This window comes from Choloepus didactylus, chromosome 4 (assembly GCF_015220235.1).
Source record: "Choloepus didactylus isolate mChoDid1 chromosome 4, mChoDid1.pri, whole genome shotgun sequence".
NCBI classification, from domain to species: Eukaryota; Metazoa; Chordata; class Mammalia; order Pilosa; family Megalonychidae; genus Choloepus; species Choloepus didactylus.
In genome coordinates this window covers 101,640,720-101,662,568 of record NC_051310.1, presented here as the reverse complement: position 1 = coordinate 101,662,568, position 21,849 = coordinate 101,640,720, and the positions used below count along the sequence as shown (strand labels likewise).

At 38.7% G+C, this 21,849-nt stretch overlaps 1 protein-coding gene and 1 pseudogene across 4 annotated transcripts in view; one reads left to right on the top strand and one right to left on the bottom strand.

Annotated features, from left to right (window-relative positions):
• The window catches only part of SCAPER (S-phase cyclin A associated protein in the ER), a 600,702-nt gene that overhangs the window by 41,995 nt on the left and 536,858 nt on the right, over positions 1-21,849 (top strand). For all 4 annotated transcript variants that reach the window (XM_037833320.1, XM_037833321.1, XM_037833318.1 and 1 more), the window contains exon 4: positions 20,423-20,493. In XM_037833320.1, the coding sequence (XP_037689248.1) occupies positions 20,423-20,493 (71 nt within the window). The remainder of the gene's footprint in view (positions 1-20,422; positions 20,494-21,849) is intronic.
• LOC119531738 lies at positions 11,089-12,109 on the bottom strand (annotated as a pseudogene).

Below are 21,849 nucleotides of genomic sequence, written 5' to 3'. Positions count from 1 at the left end.
TTATTCCTTCTTTCTGTTAATGCAATGTGTTACAATAATTAATTTTCTTAAGTTGAACCACTCTTGCATAGCTGGAAAAAATCCTACTTGATCATGGTGCATAATTCTTTTAATGTGCTGTTGGATTCATTTTGCTAGTATTTTTTTTCTTTTTTAATGCAGTTTTACTCAGAGATAACTCACACACCATACAGTCCATCCAAAGTATACAGTCAACAGCTCAGGATTGTTACATAGTTGTGCATTTATCATCACAATCAATTTTAGAACATTTTCATTAATCACACACAAAAAAAAGATTACACCCACAACATCCCATACCCCTTGTCTGTCTTCCCCCCCGCCCCACATCACTGATCCTTAGCATTTGTTTTGGTACATTTGTTTCTGTTGGTGAAAGAATATTAAAATATTACTGTTAACTATAGTCCATAGTTTGTAATAGGTGCATTTTCCCCATATTGCACTCTATTATTAACTCCTTATAATAGTTTTGTATATTGTAATTTATCGAAGACATTTTTTATATTTGTACTGTTAATCACAGTCATAATCCACCACAGGATTTACTGAGTTATACATTCCCAAGTGTTAACCTCTGGCTTTCCTTCTGGTGACATTTATGACTCTAAACTATGCATATCAACCACATTCATACTCAAATAAGCACTGTTAATTTTACTTACAATAATGTACTAAAATCACCTCTGTCCTTTTCCATTTATTTTAAGTCAACCTAGTTAAAAATTCTCTACATCTTAAATAACTGCTTCCCATTGCCTAGCCTCATTCTATCTCCTGGTTACCTCTGTTATAGATTCTATGTCTGTGAGTTTACATATTATAATTAGTTCATATTATCAAGATCATACAATGTTTGTCCCTTTGTGTCTGACTTGTTTACTCAACATAATGTCCTCAAGGTTCATCCATGTTGTCACATGCTTCAGGGCTTCATTCCTTCCTATTGCTGAATAATATTCCATTGTATGTATATACCAAATGTTGCTTATCCATTCATCGATTGATTGACACTTGGGTTGTTTCCAACTTTTGGCAATTGTGTATAATGCTGCTATGAACATCAGTGTGCAAATGCCTGTTCATGTCCCTGCTTTCAGTTCTGGGCATATACTGAGTATTGGGGCTACTGGATCATATGACTGCTCTACACTTAGCCTTCCTAGGAAACCACAGCAGTTGTACCATATTACATTCCCACCAGCAGTAAGTGTTCTTATTTCTCCATATCTTCTCCAACACTTGTAGTTTTCTGTTTGTTTAATAGCAGCCAACTAGTGTGTATGAAATGATATCTTGTTGTTTTAATAGCTAGTGGAGATGAGCATCTTTTCTTGTGCTTTTTAGCCATTTCTTTTTCATCTTTGGAAAACTGTCTATTCACATATTTTGCCCATTTTTTAATTGGGTCATTTGTCTTCTTATTGTTGAGTTGTAGGATTTCTTTGTATAATCTGGATACCATACCCTTATGAGATATGTGGTTTCCAAATATTTTGTCCCTTTGAGTCAAATGCGTTTCCCTGCTCATTGACCCTTTTCACCCTTGAACAAAGTCTTTTGAAGCACTGAAGTATTCAGTTTTGAGGAGGTCGCATTTATCTATTTTGTCTTTTGTTGCTTGTGCTTTGGGTTTCAAGTCTAGGAAACTACCTCCTATCACTAGATCTTGAAGATGTTTCCCTGTATTTCCTTCCAGGAGTTTTGTGGTACTGGTTCTTAAATTTAGGTCTTTGATCCATTTTGAGTTAATTTTTGTATATGGAGTGAGATAGGGGCCTCATTTTCATTCTTCTGGACATGGATAACCAGTTCTCTCAGCACCAGTTATTGAGTAGACTGTTTTGTCCCACTTTGGTAGATTTGGGAACCTTATCAAAAATCAAATGACCATAGATGTGCCTGTCTATTTCTGAGCTCTCAATTCAATTCCATTGATTAGTATGTCTGTCTTTATGCCAATATCATGCTGTTTGACCACTGTGGCTTCAAAAACTTTAAAGTCAGGATGTGTGACTCCTCCCACTTCATTCTCCTTTTTCAAGATGTTTTTGGCTATTTGAGGCCCTTTCCCTTCCAAATAAATTTGAGAATTAGCTTTTCCATTTCAGCAAAGTAGGCTGTTGGAATTTTGATTAGTATTGCATTGAATCTGTAGATCAGTTTGGGCAGAATTGACATCTTTATGACATTTAGCCTTCCAATCAATGAACACTGAATGTCTTTCCATTTATTTAGGTCTTCTTTGCTTTCTTTTAGTAATGTTTTGTAGTTTTCTATGTATAAGTCCTTATGTCCTTGGTTTAGGTTATTCCTAGATACTTGATTTTTTAGTCACTATTTTGGGATCCATAGTGTACAGGTTTGTATATATTATATCCCACAGAAAAAGCCATGTTCTTTGATGCAAACTTGTGGGGGCAGACATATTAGTGGGTATTAAGTTGAAATGTTTGGATTGGGTTTCCATGGAAATGTGCCCCACCCACCTGTGGGTGATAACTCTGATTGAATAATTTCCATGGAGATGTGGCCCCGCCCATTCAGCATGGGCCTTGATTAGTTTACTGGAGCACTATATAAGCTCAGACAGAAGGAATGGGCTTGCTACAGCCAAGAGGGACACTTTGAAGAAAAGCACAGGAGCTGAGAGAGAAGCTGTAGCTTACAGAGACATTTTAGAGAGAGCTGTTGAAAGCAGACTCTTGCTCCAGAGAAGCTGACAAACACCCCAAGAGCAACTAAGAGTGACATTTTTGAGGCGCTGCAGCCTAGAGAGAAATGTCCTGGGAGAAAGCCATTTTGAAACCAGAACTTGGATCAGATGCCAGCCACGTGCCTTCCCAGCTAACAGAGGTTTTCCGGATGCCATTGGCCATCCTCCAGTGAAGGTACCCGATTGTTGATGTGTTACCTTGGACACTTTATGGCCTTAAGACTATAACTGTGTAACCAAATAAACCCCCTTTATAAAAGCCAATCTATTTCTGGTGTTTTGCATTCCAGCAGTATTAGCAGACTAGAACACATAGTAATTATCCCCTTCTCATTTCTGATTTTGTTCATTTGGGTCTTCTCTCTTTTTTGACTTTGTCAGTCTCGTCGATCTTCTTGAAGAACCAACTTTTGGTTTTATTTATTCTCCCTATTGTTTTTTTGTTCTCCAGCTCATTTATTTCTGCTTTAATCTTTGTTATTTCTTTTCTTCTATCTGCTTTAGGGATAGTTTGCTGATCATTCTCTGGTAGAGTTCCCTTTAGTAGTTCTTGCAGGGCAGGTCTCTTGTTAACAGATTCTCTCAGCATTTGTTTGTGTGTGAAAATTTTAAACTCTTCTTCAATTTTGCAGGAGAGCTTTGCTGGATAAAGAATTCTTGGCTAGCAATTTTTCTCTTTTGGAATCTGAAATTTGTCATACCACTGCCTTCTCACCTCCATGGTGTCCGCTGAGTAGTCAGTACTTAGTCTTATGTTATTTCCCTTGTATGTGGTGAATCACTTTTCTCTTGCTGCTTTCAGAACTTTCTCCGTCTCTTCAGCATTTGAAATCTAATCTGTGTATGTCTCGGAGTGGATTTATTCAATTTGGAGTTTGTTGGGCATCTTTATTTGCATATTTATGTTGTTTAGAAGGGTTGGGAAGTTTTCCTCAACTATGTCTTAAAACACTTTTCCCATTCCTTTACCCTTCTCTTCTCCTTCTGGGACATCACTGATTCTTATATTTGTTCGCTTCATGTTATCCTTCATTTCTCTGAGATTCATTTCAAAATTTTCACCATTTGTTTGTGTGTTCACATTTGATTGCCCTGGCTCTATTTCACCTGTTCCTTTGTCTGCATCTTCAGATCTGCTGTTGTGTGTCTCTAGTGTATTTTAATTTTGATCCACAGTGTCTTTTATTTCCTAAGATCTATTTTTTATTTACTCTTTCAAATTCTTCTTTATGCTCTTCTAGAGTCTTCTTGATTTCCTTTATGTCTTTAGCCATCTCACTGAAGTTGTTTTGGAGATTTGTTTGTACTTCTTTAATTAATTACTAAAATTTTGTGTCTCTTCCAGCTTTTAATTTGTTCATTTGGCTTGTCCATATCTTCTAGATTCTTCAAGTGCTTTGTGATTTTCTCTTGGCTTTGGGGCATTTGCTTGTCTTGATAAGGTCATTTTGGGAAATGCAGGATTCTTTGAGCATTTATATATAATTTGGGAGAGCTGTAGCTCACTGGAATGCAGTTTCCCTATCCTACCAGCAGGTGGTGCTCTTGAGCTACAGCTTCTGGAGTGCAGCTTCCCTCTTCTACCAGCAGGTGGTGCTTTCAAGCCATTCTTCCTGGAACTTGTCACTTGGTAGAGAACTAATCAGTGCACCAGTTCTCTGTGTGCACTGGGGACTGTCTACCCTGGGGCTGCGATGTGGGTCCTGAGCAGTTTAGCAGGGAGTCTGCTCAGGGGCACCCTCCAGTGCAAAAATGCCCCACTCGCTGCCTGCCGTGTGCCTGCCTAGCTTCTGGAGTGTGGTAGGGGCTCTTGATGTGTCCATCTGGTGCCGTCTCCTATCCCTGCTTCTTGCCAGTGCACCCCCTGGACTTCCATGGGGGGAGAGTAAAGGCTGCTTTCTGGGTTCCCTTACGGGAGCTTCCAGCCATCTGGCTGTGGAGGATTACCTCCCCGGCTAACTGCATGGTGGGTGCATGAGAGTGGAGAGCTGCTGCTTACTTCCTTGGCTGGAGGTTGTCTTGCTGGCCCAGGAGGTAGACGGGCCAAACAAACTCACCCTGTCCCTCGAGGCACCGTCTCTCTACATGTTTGTCCGTGTCCTCTCCACATACTGTGGGGGACCCTCTATGGCTGGTCACACCCCAAAACCATGATCTCAGGTGTCCTCTGGCCCCTCCCTAGTTTCTTTCATGGAGGAGAACCCCATTCTGCTTCACCTACTCTGCCACCTTCCCACCAGTTGCTATTTTGAATGGACTTTTTTTCCTTGATTATCTCCTCAGAATGCTCATTACTGATTTATAGAAACACTACTGATTTTTGTGCATTGATCTTGTATCCTGCCACTTTGGTGAACTCGTTTATTAGCTCTAGTAGCTTTGTTGTAGTTTTTTTAATATAGGATCATGTCATCTGCAAATAGTGAAAAGTTAACTTCTTCCTTTTTGATGTGAATGTCTTTTATTTCTTTTTCTTGCCTAATTGCTCTAGCTAGAAATTCTAGCACGATGTTGAAGAACAGTGGTGATAGTGGGACTCCTTCTCATTCCTGATCTTCGAGGGAAAGCTTTCAGTCTCTCACTATTGAGTACAATGTTAGCTGTGGGTTTTTCATTTATGCCCTTTATCATGTTGAGGAAGTTTCCTTATATTCCTAGTATTCTAAGTGGTTTTTCAAGAAAAAGATGCTGAATTTTGTCAGATGCCTTTTCTGCATCAATCAAGATGATCATGAGGTTTTTATCCACAATTTGTTAATGTGGTGTATTACATTAATTGATTTTCTTGTTTTGAACCACCCTTGCATATCTGGAATAAAACCCATTTGGTCATGGTATATAGTTCTTTTAATGTGCTGTTGGATTAGATTTGTAAGTATTTTGTTGAGGATTTTTGCATCTATATTCATTAGAGAGATTGATCTGTAGTTTTCTTTTGTTCAGTATCTTTATCAGGCTTTGGTTTTAGTGTGACGTTGGCTTCATAGAATGAGTTAGGCACTGTTCCCTCTACAATTTTTTTGAATAGTTTGAACAGAATTGGTATTAATTCTTCTTGGAATTCTTGCTAAAATTTGCCTTTGAAGCCATCTGGTTCTTTTGTTTGTTGAGAGGTTTTTGATGACTGATTCAGTCTCTTTACTTCTTCATTTGTCTGTTGAGATCTTCTATTTCTTCTTGTGTTCATTGTAGGTAGTTTGTGTGTTTCTAGGAGTTTGTCCATTTCATCTTTGTTATCTAATTTGTTGCTGTACATTGTTCAGAGTATCTTTTTATATGTCTTTTTATGCAATTTTATTGAGATATAATCACATAACATAGAATCATTCAAAGTGTATCATCAGTTGTTTACAGTATCATCATATAGTTGTGCTTTCATCACCACACTCAAACTTTGAACATTTTCATTACTCCAAAAATTAAAATTAAAATTAAAATTAAAATTAAAATTAAAATTAAAAAGAACATCCAGAATATCCCATTCCCCTCCCCCCCCATTGTTCATTTACTTTTTTTAATACAGTTTAATTGAGATATATTCACACACCCTATGGTAATCTGCAGTGTATAATCAGTTTTCACAGCACCATCATACAGTTGTGCATTCATCACCAGAATCAATTTTTGACCCTTTTCCGTACTCCAAAATAAAAATAAAAGCAAAAAAGAACACCTAAATCTTTCCATCCCCTCCATCCCACCCTATTCTTCATCTAATTTTTTTCCCCATTTTTTCCACTCATTTGTCCATACACTGGATAAAGGGACTGTGAGCTACAAGGTTTTCACAGTCACGCAGTCATACTTTGCAGTCTACATAGTTATACAATCAAGGTCACTGGTTTGCAGTTTGACAGCTTCAGGTATTTTCCTCTAGCCACTTCAACACACTGAAGACTAAAAGGTGGTATCTGTATAGTGCCTAAGAATACCCTTCAGAGTGACCTCTCAACTCCATTTGAAATCTCTCAGCCACTGGAACCTTATTTTGTTTCATCTCTCTTTCCCCTTTTGGTGAAGAAGATCCTCTCAATCCCATGGTGCTGGGTCCAGTCTTATATCCAGGAGTCATTTTCCATGTTTCCAGGGTGATTCACACCCCTGGGAGTCATGTCCCACGTAGCGGGGAGGACAGTGAGTTCACCTACTGAGTGGGCTTAGAGAGAGCAAAGTCACATCTGGGCAATAAAGAAGCTCTCTGGGGGACTCCTAGGCACAATTATAAATGGACTTAGCCTCTCCCTTGCAGAAACTAGCCTCACTGGGGAAAGCCCCCAGATCGAGGGCTCGGCCCACTAAATTGGCAGTCCTCAATATTTATGGGAAAATCAGCAATAGACCACGTGGGGAAGTCTAACACTTCCACATTTCTCCCCAGCTCCTCGGTTGGGTTGCGGGGGAGGGGTGCAAATACACGTATACTCTCTGCCCATATCACTGTGGGATGTGTCGGGATTTCATCCCAGTCTGTACAAACTCCCCAAGTCCCACTTCCCGTTCACCGCTCCCTGCACCTATGGTGTTCAAACAAACTGATCGTACAAGTTAAATTATCTAGTGTGTTACAGAAAATACAGATCTTGTACCAGATAAATGTCTCCTCCCTTGGTCTCACACGTAAGTTGTAGTTTTAAAAGCCAGTCAGTATCGTCCTTTACCCTTGGGCCTGATTTGCCTTAATCCTAACCAGATCCTCTTCATTCATATCTCTAGTTAAAGTCTGAATTCTTTTTCAGCTCTTTTGACAGTTGCCGTATGGGGTAATACTGTCATTCATAGCTGCCAAGTTCTAACTCTGAGTCTCATGTGTCACACAATACTGAAAGTTCCAGAGACCAACCAGGTTATACACAAGGAGCTCAGCATCTCAGGATTTAGAGATAACCATTACAACTCAGAAATAGACGTGACTGATTTAAGAGCTTACAATCTAGAGACCCTTACAATAAACATTGTCCTGATAAGCTGTGCTCTAAGATTCAGTTCTCAGAGTTTACACATTATAGTTAGTCCATATTATTGAGGCATTATAATGTCTGTCTTCTCATTTCTGGCATGCTTCACTCAAAATGCTGTACTCAAGATCCATTCACCTAGTTGCGTGTCTCACAGCTTCATTTCTTCTTGTGGCTGCTCTATTCTGTTGCATGCATACACTATAGTTCACCATTCTGTTCATCAGTCAGTGTACTCTTAGGCTACCTCCGTCTATTGCAAATAGTGAATACTGCCGCCATATATACCGGTGTGTAAACATCCATTTGTGTCCCTGCTCTCCGATCTTCCAAGTATATACCCCATATTGGGGTTGCAGGACCTTGAAACCCCCACGTATTTAGTGTGTTAGGGTTCTCTAAGGAAACAGAATCAATGCGAGGTGTCTATGACTATAAAATTTATAAAAGTGAATCACACAGCTGTGGGTATGCATGAGTCCAAATTCTGTAGAGCAGTCAGCAAGACTGTCAACTCCAAGGAAGATGTCCGATGAACTCCTCAGGAAACAAACCGGCAACTTCAATGAACTCCTCAGAAAACGCTTCGCTGGGCAGCCGAGGAAGAAGTGAAGGTCCTCTATCTGTCTCGCTTACAAGTCTTCAACTGATTAATTGGATTAAATCCAGCCAACTGCATTCTCTCATTGTGGAAGACACGTCCTTTGGTGAGTCATCAGTCACAGCTGCAGTCAATTGACTGATGATTTAATAAACCAGCCTGTTGGTTTATTAACCAGCCACAAACATCCTCGCAGCGATTGTTAGGCCAGTGTTTGCTTGACCAGACAGCTGGGTTCTATCGCCTGGCCAAGTTGACACATGAACCTAACCATTATACCTAGCTTCTTGTGGGACCACCATACTGTCCTCCAGATAGGCTACACCATTTTCCTTCCCCACCAACAGTGAATATATACATCTGTCTCTCCAAGTTCTCTCTAGTACTTGGGTCCCTCTGTTTATTTTTTTCCCTGCAACTTTATAGGGATATATTTAAATACCATACAATCATCCACAGTGTACAGTCGTTTACAGTATCATCATATGGTTGTGCATTCGTCACCACAGCACTTAAACATGTTCATTACTCAAAAAAAAAAAAGGAATTGAAATAGAAGAATAATAAAAAAGATAAAAGGAAAAGTGAAAAAATAAAATACAGCAATAAGGTCAGTCAGTAGCATCAGTACCAAGAATCCTGTACCCCTCCCCTACACGCCTCCCTCCCAGACATTCAGCTTTAGTATATTGCCCCTGTTACATTTAATGGGAGCATACTACAATGTTATTGTTAACCCCATACTCGAGTTGCATTGGTTATATTCTTTCCCACAATATCCTCCCATTTTCAACATCCCGCAAGGTTACCATTCATCTGTTCTCCCTCGTGTAAAAACACTTTTACATTTGTGTATTTAGTCACCCATTACTGACCATTCTAGGTTTCACCAAGCTACACAGTCCCAGTCTCTATCCTCCTTTCTTCCCTCTGGTATCACACATGCCCCCAGCCCATCTCCCTTAACATCACTCACAGACGTCCTTGGTCAGTGCACCTGCAATACTATGCTACCATCACACAACACTGCACTCTCCATTTCTGGATCTACACAGTCAATCCTGTTGAACATTCTATAATCCTTCAGCATGAAGTGCCTGATGTGTAACACCTTTCTATTTCCTGATAACCTGTGTTCTCAGTTTTAACTCTCAAAGTTTGTTCATTAATGTTAGTTCATGTTAGTGAGACCATACAGTAATTGTCCTTTTGTTTCTGGCTAACTTCACTCAACATAACGTCCTCAAGGTTCATCCACATTATTACATGTTCTGTGACTTTGTTCTGTCTTACAGCTGTGTAATACTCTGTTGTGTGTATATACTACAGTTTGTTTATCCGCTTGTCCATTGATGGACATCTGGGTTGTTTCCATCTCTTGGCAATTGTGAATAATGCCGCTATAAACATCGGTTTACAAATGTCCGTTTGGTCTGAGCTTTCAGTTCATTTGGATATATACCTAGTAATGGAATTGATGGATCATATGGCAGTTCTATACTTAGCTTCTTGAGGAACCACCACACTGCCTTCCAGAGTAGCTGCACCATTCTGCATTCCCACCAACAGTGAATAAGTGTGCCTCTTTCTCCACATCCTCTCAGCACTTGTAATTTTCTGATTTTTGGATAATGGCCATTCTGGTAGGCGTGAGATGATATATTATTTTGGTTTTTATTTGTATTTCCCTGATAGCCAGTGAAATTGAACATCTTTTCATCTGTTTTTTTTGGTGATTGTTCACATACTGTACAATTATACAAAGATCCAAAGTGTACAATCAGTTGCCCCTGGTACCATCATAAGGCTGTGCATCCATCACCACAATTAATTTTTTTTGCAATTTTTAGAACATTTTCATTACTCCAGAAAAGAAATAAAGATCAAAAAAAAAAAAAAAAAGGAAACTCAAATCCTCTCATACCCCTAACCACCCCCATCCCCCCTCCATTGTTGACTCGTAGTATTGGTATAGTACCTTTGTTACTATTGATGAAAGAATGTTGAAATACTACTAACTGTAGTATTTAGTTTGCAACAGGTGTATATATTTTTCCTATATGCTCCTCTGTTATTAACTCCTAGTTGTAGTGTCATACATTTGTTCTGGTTCATGGAAGAGATTTCTAATATTTGTACAGTTAATCTTGGACATTGCCCACCACAAGGTTCACTGTTTATACATTCCCATCTTTTAACCTTGAACTTTCCTTCTGGTGACATACATGACTCTGAGCTTCCCCTTCTCACCACAATCGCACCATTCAGCACTGTTAGTTATTCTCACAACATGCTACCATCACCTGTGTTCATTTCCAAACATTTAAGTTCAACCTAGTTGAACATTCTGCTTATACTAAGCAGTCGCTCCCCGTTCTTTAGCCTCATTCTATATCTTGGTAACTTATATTTCATGTCTATGAGTTTACATATTATAATTATTTCCTATCAGTGAGACCCTGCAATATTTGTCCTTATGTGTCTGGCTTATTTCACTCAGTATATTGCCTTCAAGGTTTTGTCATCAACCCATTTTTTTAAAATTATGCAATAAATTTTATTTAGCATAGTTAATCCCAACATTTAGCACAAAAAGAGTTCACAGAGAATAGAAAGTGCATTAATAAAAGCCTGTCTTTACCAAAAGAAAACAGAAAATATACTATTGATTCAAAATATTTTACACTTGAATGATATACTACAATAACTTATTCTGGGCACCTACTGATAAGAGAAAGGAAGCAAAGAAAAGAATACTTTAAGAAGAGCACAATCTCTGGCTGATATCAGTGAAGTCAGTAGATGTCACTGAGACCGGCAGTCTTTCTTGCTTTTTGCATTAGTGCCCTGAGCTGGAACTGTTTATGGGAGAGAACATGTACATGCTTCAGAAAGACATCCAGGTCTATTACTCTCTGCCTTAATGCTTCTCCCAGATAAAAGATAGTGTCTTCAACAGCATTTTCTTCTGTATACAAATTTAGGATCTGTTTGTATAGTGGGGCTTTGGGAATGATAACTTCATCAATATCATTATTTTCAGATTGATTTTCCATTTTCTCCAGAGCAGAACTGAGTTCTTCATCCTTCTTTTTCAAAAGTTCTATATTTTTATCAACCTCAGCTACTTGATCTAAACGGGTAACCGTCTCTTCCAGTTTCTGGTGACCTTTCTTCAGCTCTGCCTGGGCATGATCCGTTTCCTCCTTCATTCTCCATCTCAGTTTGTCACTGACTGCTGAGACGAGAGAGGCTCGAATGGTGTCTTCACTGATTGTGCCATCCCTAGTGGGACCAACAGTGGTCACAGGAGGCTGGGAAGGAGACTGACACTTCTTGTGGCAGGATACTGACCACCAGGTGGGTAAAGGCAGCCTGGGTAACCACTGGGATTGGGAGGTTATCCGGATGGGTATGGAGAGATTCCACTTGGCATACCCGGTATGTAGGAAGTATTTGGTGGCCCTGTTGCTGGGTATGGTAGGTAGGATGCTGAAATAGTAGGACACGAGAAGACTGGAGGTTCATCTCCAGACACCACAATCATGACCTGAATAAGCCCTAACAGGTCTAACTGTGGATGTTTCCATTCCTGTAAATAAATAAGATGTATCTTCTCATTTGCATCAACATGCTTTCCTGTTTTAATAGTCATTGAACTAGCAGGCTTAACGAAACAAATAGGGGGATTATATGGGTATGTATCCAGCAACCACAGGCATGTTGGAATATTGTATGTATTACCTATATAAGGCACAGGAATTGTTCCAGTGAGATTCATTAGCTCCCTGGAACTGCCATCATTAAAAACTTGGACACCATTTTCTTGAGCTGACTCTCCGACACTGCCATCGCGGCCTCTTGGCGACATCCGTCACCACAAGGAAAGAGCAGCCCATTTTTTTTTTTTCAAGATAGTTCTGTTCACACCCCATACATTCCATCCTAAGTAAACAGTCAATGGTTCCCTGAATAGTCATATATTTATGTGTTTACCACCTTCACCACTATCTATATAAGGACTTCTACATTTCTTCCACAAAGCAGGAGGAAGAGTCAAAGAAGGTAGAGAGGCAAAAGAAAAAGAAAAAAGAAAGAGCAAGCAAGCAAACAAACAAAAGCAGCATGCCAGCTAGGAAGCAGCAGAAGGAAAAATAACCTTAGATCAGAGTAGAATAAAGAGTCAGACAACACCACCAATGCCAAGAGTCTCACACCCCTCCCCTATGCTCCCCTCTTATCCGTATTTACCTTGGTATATTGCCTTTGTTACATCAAAGGAAGCATAATACAATGATTCTGTCAATTATAGTCTCTAGTTTACGTTGATTGTATTTTTCCCCCAATACCTCCCTATTTTCAATACCCTGCAAGGTTGACATTCATTTGTTATCCCTCATGAAAAAACATTTGTACACTTCATCACAATTGTTGAGCACTCTAGGTTTCCCTGAGTTATACAGTCCCAGTCTTTATCTTTCCTCTTTTCTTCTGGTGTCCCATATTCTCCTAACCTTCCTCTTTCACCCATATTCATAGTTATCTTTGTTCAGTATACTTACATTGCTGTGCTACCATCACCCAAAATTATGTTCCAAACCTCTCACTCCTGTCTTTTCCTATCAGTCTATAGTGCTCCCTTTAGTATTTTCTGTAGAGCAGGTATCTTGTTCACAAACTCTGTCATTTTCTGTTTGTCAGAGAATATTTTAAGCTCTCCCTCATATTTGAAGGATAGTTTTGCCAGATATAGTATTCTTGGTTGGTGGTTTTTCTCTTTCAGTATTGTAAATATATCACATCACTTCTTTCCTCCATGGTTTTTACTGAGAAATCAGCACATAGTCTTATTGAGCTTTGTTTATATGTATTTGCTGCTTTCAGGATTCTCTCTATATCTTTGGTGTTTGATAATCTGATTATTAAGTGTCTTGGCATAGGCCTTGTTCTAGTTTGCTAATGCTGCCAGAATGCAAAATACCAGAAATGGATTTGCTTTTATAAAAGGGGATTTATTTGTTTACACAGTTACAGTCTTGCCATAAAGTTTCCAAGGTAACACATCAGCAGTTGGGTACCTTCACTGGAGGATGGCCAGTGGCTTCCGGAAAACCTCTGTTAGCTGGGAAGGCATGTGGCCAGCGTCTGCTCCAGAGTTCTGCTTTCAAAATGACTTTCCCCCAGGATGTTCCTCTCTAGGATTCAGCTCCTCAAAAATGTCACTCTTAGTTGCTCTTGGGGCATTTGTCCTCTCTTACCTTCTCTGGAGCAAACGTCTGCTTTCAAAGACTGTCTCCAAAATGTCTCTGTAAGCCGAAGCTCTTCTGTCAGTTCCAGTGTGTTCTTCAAAGTGTCCCTCTTGGCTGTAGCAAGCTTGCCTCTTCTGTCTGACCTTATATAGTGCTCCAGTGAACTAATTCAGACCCACCCTGAATGGGTGGGGTCACACATCCATGGAAACTATCCAATCAGAGTCATCACCCACAGTTGGGTGGGTCACATCTCCATGGAAACAGTCAAAGAATTACAATCTAATCAACACTGATATGTCTGCCTACACAAGATTACATCAAAGATAATGGCGTTTTGGGGGGACATAATACATTCAAACCAGCACAGGCCTATTCAGATGTATTCTGTTTGGGGTAAGCTGCGCTTCTTGGGTCTGTAATTTTATGTCTTTCATAAGAGATGAGAAATTTTCATTGATTATTTCCTCTATTATGGCTTCTTCCCCTTTTCCCTTCTCTTCTTCTGGGACACCCATGACATGTACATTCATGCATTTCATGTTGTTATTCAATTCCTGGGGACATTGCTCATATTTTTCTATTCCTTTGCCTGTTTTTTCTTTTGTGTGTAGGATTTCATGTGTCTTGTTCTCCAGTTCCTGACTGTTTTCTTCTGTCTCTTCAGATCTGCTTTTGTATGTTTCCATTGTGTCTTTCATCTCTTGTGTTGTGCCTTTCATTTCCGTAGATTCTGCCAGTTTTTTCGAACTTTTGATTTCTACTGTATGTTTGCCCAGTGTTTTCATTATGTGCTTCATCATTTTTGCCATGTCTTCCCTAAACTTTTTGAATTGATTTAGCATTTGTTGTCTTAATTCCTGTATCTCAGTTTAAGTTTAAGTTTGTTCCTTTGGTTGGTCCATAACTTCATTTTTCTCCATATAGGTTGTAATTTTCTGTTGTCTAGGCATCTCGTTTCCTTGATTACCCCAATCAGGTTTTTCCAGACCAGCATGGGCTCAAGTCCCAGAAGTGGGCAATATTCAGTATCAGGTTTCCTTGACGGTGTATCTTAGATGATTGACACACCCTTGGAATCCTCAAGCAGCTGTGCTTTTCCTAACCTGCCAAGCAGGTGGCGCCTGTCAGGCTGTGCCTGTCAGGCTGTAGCTCCTGACTAGTGTAATGAGGTGTGGCCCGCTTAGTTTCTCTTTTGGCTGTTTTCCCCCAGGCTCTGGTGTCTGGTTCTGAATCGAAGCCAGGTAGTAGAGCTGGGCACCATTTCCTTCCTCTTATGGAAGATACACCCCCTAGGGAGTTGTCATATGCATTTAAATAGGTTCTTTGTCTCTCTGTCTCTGCTATCTCCACCCTTGTCTGATCAGAGTGCTGCAAACTGAAAATGGCTTCAGTGTTCTCTACTGAGCCTCTCAGGTTGAGAGAGAGAAAACAGGACAGAAAACTCCCCTCCAGGGCCAGTCCACGGCCCCCAGTTTCACCTGGGCATCAGAGATAGCACCCAGTACTCTGGGCTTCCCCTCCTGGGACATAGAAGTCCCCTGGCTCTTCAAGGTCAGTTGTCACTAAAAGCCTCTGTCTGCTTGTTGGAGATTTGTAGCTTGCATTGAGCAGTCCACATTCACCAATTAAAACCCCAGTTGGAGCTGGACTGAGGAATATGGGCTTGTTCAGAGAGTACTGCTCTCTATCACAGTGAGGCTTTGCAGTTTGGGCTGCGCTGGGGTGCGGGGTGGCTCCTGGCTCAGATCCTCAGTTTCTACTCACAGATTCCATGCTGCAATCTCATGCATTCCTCCCAGTGCAGGTTGGTGTACAATGTGTGGACAGTCACCATTGTCTCTCAGCAGTTATTCCAAATCATTTACTAGTTGTTCCTGGTTGTTTATTAGTTGCTCCAGGGGGACTAACTAACTTCCAGTCCTCTCTATGCCGCCGCTTCGTCCCTTTCCTTTGGTTTTGAAGTCATGTTTAAACTTTTTAAAGGTCATTTTAAAACGTATTTTAGGATCACCATAATGAATCTTAGTGTCTGTTTTGCAGTAGTACAAGAATAAATCTTGTAACTTAAATTCATTAGATATTTTGCCATCTAGAAAAATGGGAATCCTCCAGAAAAATGTCAAATAACATTTTTGGATAACTGATCCTAAAGTTTTTATTATTCGTTTTGGGTTATTTCTGAAACAGCTCTTAAATCATTTATTTGCTTAAAAACTGTCAGTGGTCCTCCACCACTCTCTCACCTCATCCTATCCTGCCCTCTACATAAGGAGATGTAAAAATTTACCTCAACATTTAAAACTCTCTCTGACTTAGCCTTACCAACTTTTTCAGTTTTATTTCTTACTCAACACGAGCCTATTTGGGACATATTATTTTATTGACCATGTATTCTTATATCTTGGATATCCTTACCTTCCTGTTTTGCTCACATAGTCCCTCTGCTTTGGGTAACTTCACTTACTCTTTTCTGCCTTATCAGATCCTTTAATTCTTGGCCTGAGTCGCAGCTCCACCGAATTTCCATTATATGGTCTATTCCCTTCACCTTATATTGTCTTTAGTTTTTAGTTAACCTTTTCTGTATTAGAATTTCTGTTTCGGAATTTGTTTATGACCAAAATTTCTGTATTGCTCTGTTTGAATTTGTCAGTAATCAGTGCTGTCTGGTTAGAGACTTCCCGTTTCCCTACCCCTTTCTTTCCATTTCAGCTAGTTATTTTGCAAACCCAAGAATAGGTATACCAATAAAAGAAGCATGTAGAGGCTCAGTATCTGAAACCAAGTTACGTTTTATTTTTGTTTTTGTTTTGCCTGTTTGTTTGTTGGTGCCCTAATGTAACTATCTGTTCAGATTCCAGTTGACAAGCCTCTACCTTCCCTCCTAGTTTCTGTTGTCTTTGCCTGTTTAAAACAATATTTTAAAATATAACATTAATATGTACTTATTATGAAAACTCACATAATGTAGACATGTAACAACTGAAAGTTTTCACCTTATCCCTCTAAATTTGCATTTCCCAGTGGTGGTCACTGTTCATAGTTTGCTGTATATTCTTTTGACATTTTTTTCTATGCAAAAATAAAGATGTATATTTTTATGTATTAGGATTTTTTTTAAAAGCAAAACAAGCTTCATCAAAATACACATTATTCTGTATGAAGGTTTCTTTAAACTTAGTCAACTTTGTACATGTCTCCATATGAGCGACTCTTCATTATTCTTTGATGACTACAATGAAAGATGGAACAACAATTTATTTAACCAGTATTTAATTTATTGGCATTTAGATATGTTTCTGTTTTTTTGTGTATATAGCTATTGTTGTAGGATACATTTCTAGAACTGAAATTGCTGGGTCAGAGGTGATACATATTTAAATTTTGATAACTTCTGCTAAATTGCTTTCCAAACTGGACTATGAATTCCAAGCCAGAGTTACGTTTGGAATGGAGAGAATTTGGAAAATAACTCTTAACCCTGGACATGTGCTGTGCATGGAGGAGGAGAAGGAGGAACCGTATATGTGCGTGTAGGCTTTTCTAGAGTGGACTGGTACTGATTGCCAACTGAGGGGAGGCTGGATTCTAGGGTTTTTGGATGTTGCCAGAATGTAATTTCCATAAATCGTTGGTGTTTACAATGGGGATTTCTTAGTTCACAAATTTACAGTTCTAAGGCTATGAAAGTGTCCAAACTAAGGCATCAACAAGAGGATACCTTCACTGAAGAAAAGCCAATGACGTCTGGAATAATTCTGTCAGCTGGGAAGGCATGTGGCTGGAGTCTGCTGGTCCTTTTCTCCTGGGTTCTGGTTTCAAAATGGCTTTCTCCAAAATGTCTCTGGGCTTCTCTGTCTCAATCTCTGTGCATCCTTGCTTGTTCTCCCAGGGCATTTCCCTCTAAGCATCTGAGGGTGCTCTCTTAGCTTCTCCAGGTAAAACTCTGGGCTTCATCTCTTAGCTTAGCATCTGCAAATGTCCTTCTGTTTGAAATGTCTTCAAGCATCTACAGGTGTCTGGGTCTGTGTCAGCTCTTAGCTTCTCCCAGGGGCAAACTCTGGATGACATATCTTATCTTCTTTCCAAAATGTCTGTCTCAGCTTCTCTGAGCTCCTTTTCTCTGTGAGCTCTCTTAAAGGACTCTAGTGATGTAATTAAGACCCACCCAGAATGGGCAGAGTCACATCTTAGTGGAAATGATCGAATCAAAAGGTTTCACCTACAGTTGGGTGAGTGACATCTCCATGGAAACAACCTAACCAAAAGGTCCCACCCTAATCAAAAGACTAATAAGTCTGCCCCCATAAGATTGCATTAGAGAACATGGGTTTTGTGGGGATATAATAGATTCAAACCAGCATCTTGGGGAACTAGAAGAGCAGAGGGGGTTTTTCTTATGTGAGCTGACAATGCCAGGAATAGAGGCCTAAGGGAGTGTTGTGGAACCCTGTCTTCCTAGGTATCTAATTATTTTCACTTATGCTGAGGTGTTACTAAAGTCTTATCTTGATTAAGTCTGTGATAGTTCAGTTTCATATTTGCCTTGGGGAAAATGTTTTCACTAAAGTATATTTGTTTGTGTATATTGCGAGAAATACTTTATATGTTATAAGAAAAATATAGGAAAAAACAAGTTGGCTTCATAAATTATTCATTTAGTTCTTTATTGAGTGCATTTTCATACTGGACAGTATTGCAGGTACTTGGGATACTCACTGATCAAAAAGACAAGAATCTCTGCCCTCATGGAGCTTATTTTTCTGCTGGTCGATACTGATATATTATTTTGTGCTTTATCCATATTAACTCATTTAAATCTCCCATTAGTCATATGAATTAGTTCTTGCGCTGGTTTCGATGTATTATGTCCCCCAAAATGCCGTATTCTTTGATGCAGTCTTATGTGATCACACATATTAGTGTTGATTAGATTGGAACTTTTTGATTGAGTGTTTCCATGGAGATGTGACCCACCCAACTGTGAGTGACACCTTTGATTAGGGTGTGACCTCTTGATTGAATGTTTCCATGGACATATGGGCCCACCCATTCAGCATGGGTCTTTGATTTAATCACTGGAGTCCTATATAAGAACTCAGACAGAAGGAGCTTGCAGCTGCAGCCAAGAGGTACATTTTGGAGATGGCTGTTGAAAGCAGACTGTTGCTGACAATTTGGAGATATTAGCCCAGCATTTGCCCTGAGAAGCTAAGCCTAGAGATGTTTTGGAGAATGCCGTTTTGAAGCACAACCTGGGAGCAAGCAGACGCCAGCTACATGCCTTCCCAGCTAACAGAGGTTTTCTGGATGCCAATGGCCTTTCTCCAGTGAAGGTACCCTATTGTTGATGCCTTATCCTGGACACTTTATGGCCTTAAGACTGTAACTTTGTAACCAAATAACCCCCCTTTATGAAAGCCAGTCCATTTCTGGTGTTTTACAAAATGGCAGCATTAGCAAACTGCAGCAAACTGCAACAGTACTATTGTTATTTTCCTCATTTTATAGATAAGGAAACTGAAGCACAAAAGAACAGCTAAAAAAACCCATAGATTTTTATAAACTGTTGAGATAGAATTCAAATCAAAGTAGTTTGGCTCCAGAGTGTGCTAGAATATACTATTTGTAATACAGAATAAACTTGTGATTGACTTGATAGTCTTTGGTTCTCTTAGCATCTTGTTTAGTGAAATACCTTGATGGGATTGTATAGAAAATCCTTATATCTATAGAGTAGGTTCAAGATATGGTTACAAATTTGGAGTAAGGGTCAAAATAGATATTTATGCAGTGTGTAATTCAATTCTATTTCTGTTTAATCAAAATATTATCAAATATAACTAGCGGACTACAAATTTTTAAATCTTTATTCCTTAGGGGTATTTTATATATAAAATTTTAGTATAGCCAAATAATTGACTTTTGTTTTTTCTTAAGCAATGAGATCTGATCTGAATTACTGGTTTTCTTATATTTGAAAGGATTCCTCTGTTTCTGTCTTCTTTCAAGTAATTATTTGGTATATTTTATTGGGTGCTCACTGTTTGCCATTTACTGTGCTGGAACCTAGATATTCAAAATTGAATAATATTTTGTGCCTTTAAACTTCAACCTGTCTGTGACTGTGTAAAGATTGTAGTTGTTTTAGTCAGGGGGCTACCATAACAGCAATTCCCCACAGCCTGTCCTTTGAGTTCAGAATTTCATACTGATGCCTGGACAGGAAGAAGGAGGTCCCAAGTGGTAGAAAAGACGGTGCCTTCATACCTGGTGAACAGTGAGGGATTCCACTTATGTGTGGATAAGTTGTCAGTAGGTACCTGTGTTATGGCTCACCCCCTTTGTATTGTTTTAGAAGACCTGACCCAAAATTATTTTGCAGAAGTGAAAATTATTCTGTTGTGCATTATCGAATTTTATTCCTATTTTGAGTTTCTCACAAGAATAGAGTGATTACAAACCATGTTAGTATCTTTCTTACTATAAAAAAAGAACAAGTTGGAAAGATGTATCTGTTAACTGTAAAAATACAAAGAACTGAAAATCTCCCCTTTCAAAATGAAACTGTATGTTTTATTGTCAGAATATCTGCCTTCTTTAAGAAGCTGATTTATTCCTATTCTGAGAAGACCATTCAATAAAAGGAGTCTCTAGGACTCTGGAAACTTTTTTTTTTTTTTTTAACTACATCAGTTGTTCATATTGACAATGAATAAATACATTGTATTGTGTTGTGGTCTTTGGAAGATTATATGTTAGTATGACTGAATGATTTGTATCATTCTTTTATGTTATCTATGTACCTATAGATCAGTTGTATATTTTCTATTTGTTGATCTATGTATCTGTGTTTTTTTAAATTTTTGGCTTGAAGGAAAACCTAAATGTCAAACTGGAGGAAAACCGAAGAGAACAATTCAGGGCACTCACAAAACTACTAAGCAGGTACAGTATGTACAATTTTTACATACTGAGTTTTAATTTTAATTTCTGAATGTAATATCAGTTATAAAATCTACTTTTCCAGGATTTGAATATTATACGTATATTTTATTTTCATGTAGAAATTTAATGTAACATTGTTTAACAAATGTATGTGCCTAGCTTGTACTACATGCTTTACAAATATTAATTTATTTGGTTCTCATAACAATCCTTTAATGTAGGCGTTATTATTATCCTCATTTACAGCTGAGGAAACTGATGGAGAGAGTAGTTACTTAATTTAGTAAGTAAAACAGTCAGAATTTGAGCCCAAAGCTATCATTTCCCACAATTTATGCCTTTAACCCCTCTGCTGCGTATCCCATATTTGTGAGTTCCTTTATAATTTTCTGTTTTGGTATAATGATGCCTTTGTATTGTAGCATAGTAAAGATATATTGACTGTAAGAATTATCAAGTTGCTTTACTAAAATTTTAGAGAACACAAGCTTTTGCTACAATTATAGTTTTTTAATCCATAATTATTTTCTCTGAACTTTTCATCATATTATTTTAGTTTGATGTTATACTAGTATGTATTATGTAAATGAAAAACTTCTTGTAGGGAAATAGACTTTAGTCAAGATATTGTGAGTTCTCAAATAACTCCCTTCCTCCCACACAGAGGCCATCAGTGAAAAAATCTTTTTTTTTTTAAATAAAAATGCCAAAGGATGTTTTCAAAAATGAACATCTCTGAGAATCAGAAGTAAAACAAAAACTTCTGTAAATGGAGGTAAATGGAGTTTGGGGTCACAAGCTTCGTAGATAGAAGCATCCTGAAACATCCTGAAGATCAATTCTTGTAGGATAAAGGAGATGAAATGCCCTGTTTGTGGTGAGGAAACAGATCCAGGCTCATGGATTGAAACTTTAGACTTGTGCAAAGCTCTGCACTAGGAGACCAAAAATAAAAGCTACAACCGGACTGTTGCTATGGTTTGTGATAGCTGATGCCTGAAGCAATAGAAGGGAGTGGAGACAACCACTCAAGAGTGGCATCCTGGTTTGGGACTGTATCTGCCATATTCTTGAAGGGTGGTGAGAGCTTTAAGACCCCAATAAAAGACCTTCAGAAGTGGGACCATAGTGGACCAGATGATGGTAACCATTAAATTAGTAAACATGAAGTTTCAGCCTATAGTGAGGAAAGGAGAAAACTAAAATACAATAAACTTAAACTCAAAATAAGCTTACAAAGTAAAATACCAAAGCACATGAGGAAAATGTCATAACTATTGAGTGCATTCCACAAATGAGAGAATTTGTTTTCTGAAATAATGCAAAAAAAAAAGAGAGCATTTTTAAAAACAGAAC